The sequence below is a fragment of the Candoia aspera genome, chromosome 1 (genome assembly GCF_035149785.1).
Source record: "Candoia aspera isolate rCanAsp1 chromosome 1, rCanAsp1.hap2, whole genome shotgun sequence".
Taxonomy (NCBI): domain Eukaryota; kingdom Metazoa; phylum Chordata; class Lepidosauria; order Squamata; family Boidae; genus Candoia; species Candoia aspera.
Genome location: NC_086153.1, coordinates 283,478,558 through 283,490,823, shown reverse-complemented (window position 1 = coordinate 283,490,823; position 12,266 = coordinate 283,478,558). Strand labels below are relative to the sequence as shown.

General features: G+C 36.2%; 1 protein-coding gene across 1 annotated transcript in view; it reads left to right on the top strand.

Annotated features, from left to right (window-relative positions):
• RYR3 (ryanodine receptor 3) overlaps positions 1 to 12,266 on the top strand; it is a 346,984-nt gene that overhangs the window by 169,926 nt on the left and 164,792 nt on the right. The window contains exons 36-40 of the mRNA XM_063289977.1: positions 188 to 414; positions 2,314 to 3,115; positions 5,478 to 5,678; positions 6,233 to 6,335; positions 7,236 to 7,373. Of these exons, the coding sequence (XP_063146047.1) occupies positions 188 to 414; positions 2,314 to 3,115; positions 5,478 to 5,678; positions 6,233 to 6,335; positions 7,236 to 7,373 (1,471 nt within the window). The remainder of the gene's footprint in view (positions 1 to 187; positions 415 to 2,313; positions 3,116 to 5,477; positions 5,679 to 6,232; positions 6,336 to 7,235; positions 7,374 to 12,266) is intronic.

Below are 12,266 nucleotides of genomic sequence, written 5' to 3'. Positions count from 1 at the left end.
GATAAATTTCTTCTTTCTGACACACCTCCTGAGAATGAAGTCAGTGGGATTGGTTCTCCACATTCATTTAACAAGCATGTCTACAACAGTCTCTCTCTCTGTATATACAGTATATTATACATACATGCAGTGTACTATTATTAAGATTCAATTAAGAAAATTTAAATTTCCATGTATGATTTTATAGAACACCATGCCTTTATCAGCTGCAATCTTTAAAAGTGAAGAGAGAAATCCCATTCCTCAGTGCCCTCCCCGACTGGATGTTCAAACACTCACACCAGTTGTTTGGAGCAGAATGCCAAACAGTTTCCTGAAAGTAGAGACTGATCGTGTCAGCGACCGCCATGGATGGCTAGTACAATGCCTGGAACCATTGCAAATGATGGCCCTTCATATTCCAGAAGAAAATAGGTATATTTTTTAAAAAGTCATAGAATGTATGAGTTGGAAGTGATCTTATAAGTCAACTAGTCCTACTGCTCAGCTCAGGTGTTCTCTAAACCATTTCCAGAGGTAGCCAACTGGTCTTTGTTTGAAAACTTCCAATGCAGAGGAATTCTAGGCAGATAGTTCCACTGCTGAACAATTCTTATAATCAGGAATTTATCCTAATTTTCAGCCTGGATCTCCTTTTAATTTCATTCTCCTAGTCCTTGTCCTCCTCTCAATTTCAACAGAGAACAAGTCCGTCTCATCATATATGTGACAACCTTTTAGGTATTTGTAATTATCTTACCTTTCCTTAGTCTTCTCTTCTGCATTCTAAACACTTCTATATCTTCAAGTAGTACTCATGGACTTGGTTTCTAGAACCCTTTTCATTCTGATAGTTCTCCACTGAGCCTGCCCCTAGTTCTTTATTAAATGTGGTACAATACTGGATATAATATTCCAAGTGTGATCTAACGATTACAAAGTACAATTAATGATTATTTCCCATGACCTGGACACAGTTCTCTGCTAATACAGTCCAAAATTGCATTGGCTGTTTTAACTGTTGCATAATATTGTTTGCACATGTTCAGCTGATGGTCTACTGCTACTCCTATGTCTTTCTCACACTTAAGTTTTAATAGTCAATTCACAAACTAATGTAGTCTGCTAGATTGATTGATTGATTGATTTTGCCATTTCCTTTAATTTTTTTATTTTTTCTGTTATCTGTTTATCTAGAAAATTTATATGGACACCCATCTTAAACTCATAACCCTGAATAGCTCACAAGAAACAATTAAAAATACATTAAAAACCCATAAATCACAAGCATCAACCAAGGCATTATAACACACTGCCAATACAGCTACATCTATATTGGGCTCAACAGACATCCTGACTCAGTTCCTGGGATCAAGAACAGGTTTTCATGGCCTTCCAGAAGACCAAGAGGGTTGGGACTCCAGATCTCATGGGGCAGGCTGTTCTATAGGGCAAGTACTCCAACAAAGAAAAGACATCTTCTCAGTTGCACCAGATGACACTGTTTGATAGAGGAGACCTGGAGCATGACCACCCTGTTGGACCTGGTGGGATTGGCAGAAACCCTTGGGGAGATTCAGTACTGCAAGTAAACTGGTCCTGTGCCTGGCAGGGCTTTAAAAGTGATAGCCAACACCTTGAATTGCACCCAGAAGGATATTTGTTATTTTATATATTTATATCAAAGATTATTTCAATCATAATTCTTGCAGTGCTTTGTGACTTTCTATTTAGATTATAACAATACTGCATCATAAATCTAAAAAAAATACTTTCTAGAAAATACACAGACATGTATGAAAATTTAATTGGACATTTAGCCCAGAAATTTAACTATTGGCCAGTTAAAGCTGGAAGGAAAGACATAGAATTTCTGTTACTAAAATTCATGCCTTTGATGTAGTCCAATAAAACTAAAAAATATATAGCAACTGATGATCTAAGAGTTCACGCCACTAGAATATTTTACAAAAGCTTCTAATTATTTTAAGTTATAAGTAACAAAAACGTATAATTTCAAAAAATACAATATCATTTGGGATTTCTAATCAAGCAGAGCTTCCTATCCTTCTAAATTTTGTTAAAGAAGTTGGTAAATACTGCATATCTTACAACATTTTGGGATGTGATTTTTGTTTTCAGTGTATCCATTTCATCTGAATTTAAGTATGTGTAGTTAAAGGCAATAGTGAGTTCTCAGTCAGTAATGAATGCATCTACTTTATAGAGTTCACCCTTATATTTTTCTCACAAAGTATCTAACAAAGTGTACTTAATATAAGGAAACTTGTTACAGAATTCATTTTTATTTGTTTTGTTTTTGTATCATTTCAGGTGTATTGATATTTTGGAATTATGTGAACAAGAAGATTTGATGAGGTTCCACTATCATACTTTAAAACTATATAGTTCTGTTTGTGCTCTGGGTAATAACAGAGTAGCTTATGCTCTTTGCAGCCATGTAGATGTTTCCCAATTATTTTACACAATAGATAATCAGTATTTGCCTGGACTTTTACGTTCTGGATTCTATGACTTGTTGATTAGCATTCATTTAGAATATTCCAAGGAAGCAAAACTCATGATGAACAACGAATTTATCATTCCTATTACAGATGAAACCAGGAAAATCCGATTATTTCCAGATGAATCAAAGAAACATGGCTTGCCTGGAGTTGGACTTAGCACATGCTTGAAACCAAAGTTTAAGTTCTCTACCCCTTGTTTCATTTTGTCTAATGAGGATCATCAAAAACCTAGTCCAGAGATACCACTTGAGATCCTTAAGAGAAAGGCCATAAGCATGTTGACAGAAGCAGTCTACTGCAGTGGAACACATATACGAGACCCTGTTGGAGGGAAAGTTGAATTCCAGTTTGTTCCTGTTCTGAAACTTATAGGAACTTTGCTTAGAATGGGAGTTTTTGATGATCATGATGTTAAACAGATTTTGCTTCTCATTGATCCATGTGTATTTGGTGAGACCAAAGAAGAAACAATGGAGCAAGCAGAGAAAGAGGATGTTACCCAAATAGAAGAAAAAGCAGTAGAGGCTGGTGAAAAGGCCATTAAGGAAACTAAGACCCCAACAAAAGGCTTGCTGCAAACAAGATTGCCAGAGTCAGTTAAACTCCAGGTGATAACCTTAATGTACCTGCAATTATATTATGTTACTGAAACATAACATACAGTTTCCCACTGTATTCTCATTTTTTCATTAGTCTTAATGTGTAACCTGGAATAAATCAATTTTATCTTCATGTATCAGAATTCTTCTACAAACTCTTGATAAAAGAGATAAATGCACAGAAAACACATTAGGATGCAGAACTGGAAAACATGGTGATGTAGATATATTTATACTGATTCTCCTCCCTCTTGTGTAATTCACACGTCTATTAATAAGTAAACAAGAGAAATTGGGCTGAATAAGAAGAAAATAGCTATCGCTATGTTCCTGCAAATATCTGCAAAGATACACACAAGCATTCCTATGTGTCCTAACAGTCAGAAATCACGCTGAGATGAGGAACAGGTCTCTAGTGTTTATTACTGCTACATAAAACAGAATCCTAACAAACTGAAGCAGTGTGGGAAAAACCCAGACAGATAAACCCCAAAAGTTAAGGCGGGTCTGATCTGTGTCTCTTTGAATGGCTGCTTAATTCCTCAGTACTATGCATGCGTTTTCCCCCCTGGATAGAGGCCCCCTCCTGCTCGCCATCAGTACTCATGACACTATGGTTACAATCAGTGGGCCGAAGCAGAGTCCAAGCAAGATGGAGTTGCTCTCTGTGGTCTTGTCTCTCAGTGGGGAAGTAGTACCCTGATCACAACCTCAGGGTTCTCCTGGACTCATGGCTATTGCTGGATAGGCAGAGGGACATCATGGCAGGTGATCCTTTGCCAACTTCCAGCAAATCACAAATTACATATCACTACTTGGTTGGATTACTGGAATGTGCTCTACATGGGGTATCTTTGAATACCATGCAGAAACTATAAACAATATAAAATGCAGCAGCCTATGTATTAGCTGGTGCTAGTGAAGTCTTTGGTGCTCTCTGAGTCTTGTTGTTTTCTTGCAGACGTTTCATTGCCAGACTAGGCAACATCTTCAGTGCGAAGAGGGAGTGGGCCTTGCTCTCAGTTTATATACCGTGGCTTGCCCTGCTTGTATTGGTGGGGGTGTTGTTCTCTCCTTGGGAGTTCTTTGATTGGGCTGTTGTTTGCTGCTTGGTTGATTGCCTGAGTTAATAGCTCCTGATTCTGAACCCATTACATGGGTGCTTGGATCCTGCATTGGCTGCCAGTAGCATTCCAGCTGCAATTCAGATGGGTAGCTTTGACTTTTAAAGCCCTGGGTGACTTGCCACCAAGGTACTTGCAGGATTATCTTCACCTGCTGGAATTGACCCATCCAACATATTAATTCCCTGTTGGTGATTCCCTGATTTTTGTGAGGTTAGAGGAGCTGAAGCCAGATGGATTTGTTTCTCCATTATGCCTCTAATATTGTGGAATAATCTATCCTTGGAAACTAGCCTTGCCCCATTATAAAACACTTTTTGGCAGCTGGTAAATGGAAATTCTTCTCAAAAGCTTTTGGTGGTTGATTGGATAATATTGTCTATTGTTGTTAAGATGCTCTGGTATTTTAATTATTATATTTTAATTAATTTTGATTGCAGTGGAGATTTTATGTGTATTTTGTTACATGGTCAGGAGTCATACATTATGGTGGTATACTAGAATAACAAATAAATATACATTTGTTCTAATTTTTCTTTGCAAGGTTGTCCAAATAATTTCAAAGTCTAAAAACAGTGGTAGATATAGGAAACTTTCAGTGCTGGACAATGATCTTACACCATGCATATTTTCTGAGTCATAAAGCTGAAGAAGCCTGTCTCTCCAGTCTCATCACCATTTCGTATTTTCATTTCGTATTTTACTAATTATATTATTGTATATATGTTAAAGTCAGTTAAATCATTATAAATAGTACAGACATTTGGAGCCTAGAGTGTTATCCAGATGCCAAAGCCTTTACTTGTGAATGTGCCATTGTATTGTAGAAAAATATATTTTTAAAACTAAGAAGAAAGAAAGGATGTTAGGACAATTTGGACTAAAGCTGGTCCAGATGCTGATACCAGGCTGTCTGTCACTATCCTCAACACTTGTTTGTTCAGTGGGTTACATCTGGGAGGAAAGTGCGACTCCTAGATTTTTAGCCTACTAGATCCTAGGGAAATGTAGATTTACAGACTCAGTAATGCTGTTGTATGAAATGTAACAATGTTTATTTCAACTGGAAGACTCCTTACATTAGTGAAAGGACACTTTGGATTCAACTGATTCTCCTTTTTCATTGACTACAGAACTGAACTTTCACGTATAGTGATGTATAAAAAACTGCTATTGCTCTCACACTTAGAACTGCATGAGGCCAATGTATAATTCACCTGTATAATGCATTTATTCTTTCATATTAGATGTGCGAGCTACTAAATTATTTCTGCGACTGTGAGCTGAAACACAGAGTGGAAGCTATTGTGTCATTTGCAGATACCTATGTCTTAAAGTTACAGTATAATCAGAAATACAGGTATAATGAACTGATGCAAGCCCTGAATATGTCTGCTGCTCTGACTGCCAGGAAGACAAAGGAATTTCGCTCTCCTCCTCAAGAGCAGGTAGATGAAGATCCTTTATCCAAAACCTGGATAGCCTTAAAATGTAGTGTCTGTTAAAAAAGGCTTTCCCCCCTAACAAATTGCATGGAAGGATGTATCTTGCAATATTTCTGTACTATTCAGTAACAGTGCAGAATTAGAATAAAGAAAGCTGTTGTTTTTAACTTCCAAACATTTTTGAGCCTTCTACAGAATTTCTGAGAGTTATAATGAGGGGAATAATTACGAATCTAGAAAACTGTATGGCTATATCTTATAGGCAGCATTATAGATTCTTGCAGAACATTATATCCAGAATTACTGGAATGCTATTTAAAAATATCTAGCATTTCTAATGCAGGGCATCCAAATAGAAAGAAATGGAAGAAAAACGTGATCGCATATCTTCCAGGACAGAGTTAAAAAGGAGATGGAAGGAACAGGACAATTATTAGTGTCCTCTCTCTCAGATGTAGATGAGCTTTCAAAAATATGTTCTGGTGATGGATTGAAACAAAAATTAAAGTGAAAATCTAAATACCATCCTAATTCTAATTTTAATGTTATAATTTCAGATAAATATGCTGCTAAATTTTCAGTTGGGGGAAGATTGTCCTTGTCCAGTGGAGATTCGGGAAGAGCTATATGAGTTTCATGATGAGCTCCTAATTCATTGTGGTAGGTAATGGGAGTTCATTTTTGGCAAGTGGGCATATTGTTCCTGTGATTTTGTTTGTCTGTGAAAGATGACTACTTACAGATCTTCCATTGTTACTGTATTTTCATTGGAAACATAATGTTGACAAAATGCAAAACAACACTTCCAATGTAAAAAAGCACTAATTTGAATGATCAAATATTTTTTTGTAGCAGTGGATTTCACTTAGCTCATTCTCTAAATTTCTCATTTTTCCAGCAAAGGTAAAGTATCTCTTGAATGGAGCTTAACTCCTGGTTATTATATGGATATGCCCATGTAGTTTTCTTGGTAGCAGTATAGAAATGGTTTGTTATTGGCTATTCAATAGGAAGTTTTTTCAGCCATTGGTATTCCTATTGGTGACCTCCCATCTACTGACCAGATCCAACCCTTTTAACATTTTCAAGATTAATTAAGGTCATCTGGGTGCTACCACTTGCTGTAACTTCTTTATCTTCTGTTATATAATTTAATGTCCATTGACCTGGTCTGTGCTTAGAAACTAAGCATGGATGGTAGGCTTCCAGAATTCATGCAATATGGTTATCCTCAATTTCCAATTACTTTTCCCATTCCTGTTGCTCCTTCTATCTACCATAAGTCACTCTGCCAAACAAAACTGGCCTACATTTTGGGATAGTTGGGTCATTGAGGAATCACTATGAAATCAAAGGAAAATTATCAAAATCCTCATTCAACCATTCATTCCACCTTCCCCACTCATTGGTGTTTATGAAGTCCTGTGCAATAAAGTTTCCTGATCTTTCTTTATTTTCACTGGCAGCCCTTCCTTGAACAGATTGTGCAGGTCTAATTACTGCATGAGATGCCTAAGGATGGTTCTTTAATTAATTATTGTTATTATTACTACCCACTAGGTATTCCATTAGATGAAGAAGAAGAAGAGGAAAATAATATTTCATGGGCTGGAAAACTACGTTCATTGATATATAAAATAAAAGGAACACAAAAAAATGAAAAGAGAGAGCCAACAGAAGAAGAAGAAAAATATCCTAGTAAGAATTTAAGTTTGTATTCATAATAGTACTTCTTAATTTAAGAGAGAGCTTTAGATAAGCTACTCCTTTTCAGTGTCCCATGCACATGAAGTTATCTATTTCACAGGGAAGAGAGATCTAGAGTCCAGTCTATCTGGAATCTTAATTAAGGAATCAATCAGCTACCCAGTTGAGGACAATGCCATGGGTCAAATATATCATGCTTCCTTTTTAATCATGGTACCTAAAAATCAGAGCACATGAGATTCCTAAATTGTGATTAGAATCAGAGTTCAGGTTGATCAAATCATGGGCTGACAGGCAGTATAGAGATACTGTGTCAATTTACTTATGAAAGAAAGATTTTATTGGAGATGGGATGTAGTTGATGGGTATGATTTTATGGTTGTTATTTATGATGTTTTTGTCAAATTTTAGATTTTACTATGGATGTTTTAAATTGTGTCGCTGTGTGAGTTAATTTGCAGATGAGGAATAATAAAGTTTCCTGACCCCATTTCTGACAACAGGAAAAGAAAAGATAACCCCGTGTACAACTTTTTCCATAACAAAAGAAAAGATTTTTTTTTTCTTGCCATCGAAACATATTATAATCTCACATAGGTTTCCTTTAAGAATATAACCACTGCTGTTGTGAACAGACCATTCAAAAGAGCAGCTGTGAGCACTCTTCTGTGTGGACCACATGTCCTTCTCTGATCCCATTCCATGAGATAGATAGCCTTCAGTTGTAGGGTCTTAATTAAAACTGTCCCATTTTAGATAGAGAAGGTTTTGATAAAGAAAAGGAATAGCATATTCAAAATATCTTCATCTTTTTTTTAAGAATGTCTAAACCAGTGTTTCTCAACCTCAGCAACTTTAAGATGGGTGGACTTCAACTCCCCAAATTCCCCAGCCAGCAAGCTGGCTAGGGAATTCTGGGAGTTGGAGTCCAAACATCTTAAACTTGCTAAGGTTGAGAAACACTGTCCTAGCCATATCTCTCAGGCTTAAAAGAATAAAATAGTCTAATAAAAATAGTTTACCTCTGAAGATATCACAGGTTAGTTTAAAGTGCCTGCCTTTCCACCTCACTGCCTACCTCCTTCTCTAATTGTCCATATCTGTCTGCAAAAACTGGTATTCTAACAGCAACTTAATCATTAAATTCAGGACAAGGATAAAACAGATGATAGGCACTGCATCTTTCCTTTGAGCTGCTGTCCTAGTACTGCTAGAGCTTTGTATAATAAGCTTTCAAAACTTCCTGCTGAAAAAGCAATTAAAGACAGGTCTACAAAACTTTTTGCAGGAGTCTTTTTGTAGTTCCTTTTAAAGATATGATCTGCTATGACATGCAAGCTTTCTGCCTTAAATTTGTATCTTGTAATATTTAGTTTTGAGGCCAAGCTGATCATTACTTGGTTGGAATGAAAAGATGTATCTGAACTTTTCTTTAGCTCATTGTATAACTCCAAGTGATCTTATTCCCTCAAGATTCTTTCATAATCCTTCCTCCAGGCAGTTCTAACAGCTAGAAAAGGAACTTCAAGAGAAGGTCCTCTGATAGAGGACCTTAAGCTTTGTAAAGCTCCCATGTCCACTGTCTCTTGCTTTTATTTTCCCCCGTCCCCCCCGTCACAGTAGAGGGCCGACTGTTTTGCCAGTTTTTGCAGGCATAACCAAGGGTGTAAATCGTGTTTTAGCTTGAGCACAAAGCAACCCTTTCTATCAGGTGGCTTAAGCAGCTTTCAATGAAGCATTTACTAGACCAGTAGGTTTATATATTTCTGCAGGTGTTGCTTATTGGTTTCTCAGTTATAGGCTGAGGAATTCTCCTCTTCCAGTTCACATGAGAAAGGCCAAGGCTACCCCCATGTGAAGCATCTTTGCAAAATGTTGGACTTGTCTAGTAAACCAAGAGCAAAGATTGTCTTTTATCAATTTATCAATTTATCAATTTATAACTTACTTATGTACGAGTGCTTTATGCTGCTTAAGTGAAAAATGAATTAAGTGGCTTATGGCAGCCTTGTGCTTGGATAACAAGTACTCATTAAAGAATTTTCCTTTTCTATATGCAACAGGCTGCAAATGATCAATAAGCCACTTTAAGGCATTCAAGAAATCTCTCATCTTTCTCTGTGTGTATGGAATTCCATCTTAAAATTCTTCCTGGCAATTCATGAACTTGAATCGTACAATTCCATCTTTCCTCATGCACAGAATGTAGACTATTTTTTGTATATTTTTAAAATAATGTTTATTGAAAAGTTTAATAACCATAGTAAATGACAGTGCAAACTAAACTCAGAAAAAGGAGAAAATAGAAAGTGCAAAAAGAAAAGAAAAGAGAAAAAAGAGGAAAGAGAAAGAAATAAGAAATAAGAAAAGGAGAAAACAAATATTTAAAGAAGGGACTTCCAATCTTCATCACATGTAGAAACAAACTTAGTAATTCTTCACCCCCTATAAGGTTACATGCAAATATCTCTTCTTTCCTTAACCTATCCCTTATTCATACACAAATCCATAAATCATTATCATTTCAGTCTTGGTGTTAGCAAAAAGTCCATAAAGGGTTCCCACAGCTTTATAGAAATATGTCTTGTTTTAACCTTGGTCAAACAAACCAACTTTCTACTCCTTCCTTTTGCCTCTAACAGGCTTAGTCTTTAATTCATTCAGATGTTGTGGCAGAATTTGATCTCTCTTTTCTTTTTCCCATCTCAAAGGCTTCTTCAAGACTTCGGCAAACCTCTTTTGTAAATTTTCCTTTTCTGTCTGGAATCTTTAGTCCCCTCTAGTGTCCAATTTCTGAAAGCATAAAGTCTGAAATTTCTGTTATGACTTCAGATAGACTAAACCATTTAGTTCCTACAAAGGTGTTATTTACTTATATAATTATTTCCAAAATCTTATAGCAAAAGTCCTAATATTCCAAATTTGTCTGGTCCCTTAACTCGTTTATAACTTTCTTAAGTTTAAAATCTTATTTAGCTTTTTGCTGTTTATTTCAATACTTTAATTTCTTAAGCTTACAATTAATTTTGCTTTTATTCTGGAATGAAGGTAAACTCACCAGATGGCTTTGCAACTTGTCATTTTGAAGATCTCTACTAGCCTTAAGATAGTTAAATAGTTAATTTCTGAAAGTGATTAGAAAGTTATGTTAATGAACCCAGTGTCCTTCAAAAGGCTCTGCCATGGTTGAGAGCTTCATGGCTTCTCTTCATCTCCCAGCACTCAAACCCATGGGAAACTGCTGTCCTGCAGTCTCCTTGCGAGGAGCAGCTGTCCAAAGCACAAGTGGGTGACCTCCTGTCCTCTCCTTGTCCAAAGATATTTCATGGTACTGGTCTACACTCCTGTCCTTTGGTCATGGCTGTGATGTTGTTTCCTCTCATTTGGAGACATGTTAGCTTGCCATTCCTTGCCTGGAAGTCCCAGAATATTTTTTTTAAAAGATATCTGGAATGCTTTGTCTCATTTTGTGAAATGGCAAATAAAGTTTAATGGTTCTGGGCACTCCTTGAACTGGGAGTTGAGAGTTGAAGCACTGTCTCTTTCAAGCTTTCATTGATAGCAGTATGGCAAAGGTAGTCAAGATTATTATGTAAAATTTTCTTTATCTTTAGATGATGATTCCCATGGGAAGTGCAAAATAATATGGGTCATATATACACTGCACATTATGAAATCAGCCATGTGTGCTTCCTCATAACTTACATATTTGAATACTGGTGGTGCTGTACTCCTGAAGCCTCATGTATCAAGAGAGCTAGCTCAATTAACTATGGTTTAAATTCCATTCAACAGTTTATCTTGCTGTCACAAATTAGACAAAAAGGAGATTTTGCTATTGCCTGTGTGCCTCTTTTTTGGTTTTAGCTATGAGGATTGCATGACCCACCTTTCTTCCAGTTCCTAGTAGAACTGCAGAATTTTAGTAAACTTTATGTTAAGAGCTAAGCTGTAAGAAGCTGTCAGAAGAAAGAAGCTGAGCAAAATATTGTCTACATATAATCAGCTTGTCTTAAAACCTTAGCCTATAGTTCATGGACTCTCTGCCTTTCCTGCCTTGGATATACAGGATGTAGAAAAAAGCTTCCTTAATTAAAAATGCATGGTATTTATGCCTTTGGGGAGAATATTGTAAATGTGCTTTAGTATTTTCAGCTTTTAACTTAATTTATATTAGACATAAATACCAACATCTTCCTTTTCTAAGTTACCTGTCCCATGTACATATGGAACATTAAAGTATATTTATCATTGCACACATGGAGTTTTGCTCACAATGGGAATTTGGTTTTCCTTTTGCCTCCTGTTACTCATATTCCAAAATATGCTCCAGAAGGACCAACAATTGATAGTAGGTGCACATGTACATCCTATTTATATGAATTAGCATAGCATAGTATGGCTGATAATATATCATGCTATAGCAGATTAATAGATTTGGCATATTCCCTTGGGAACATGGTTTGAAAAATATCTAAGTAGAAATTGCTTTCTAATCATATAGATCAATTTGAAAATTATTGCCAAGGGCTTGGTCCAGACCTATTCAGGAATGGAAAGTTTATCCATTTTTCCATCAAGCTAATTTTGGTTCCTTTCTGCACTAATTACAATTTTTAAGAAATGGCAGACAAATCCACACACATTTTTGTGTATATTCTTTCCATGCATATTTTGTGTACCCTTTTCTAATGATGTGGTTTTTTCCCTCTAGCTACACATTTTTGTGTGTATCTTTTGAGGTGTGAACTGCTCCACAAAGTTTAAAAAAGTGAACAAGTTTTAGTGAAATGTGTTTCAGTTTACATATAGGTTTGGGAATGCAAAATGTATCAGACTATATTAAAATATAAACAAAACATATTTTTCTGCTATCCATAGGCA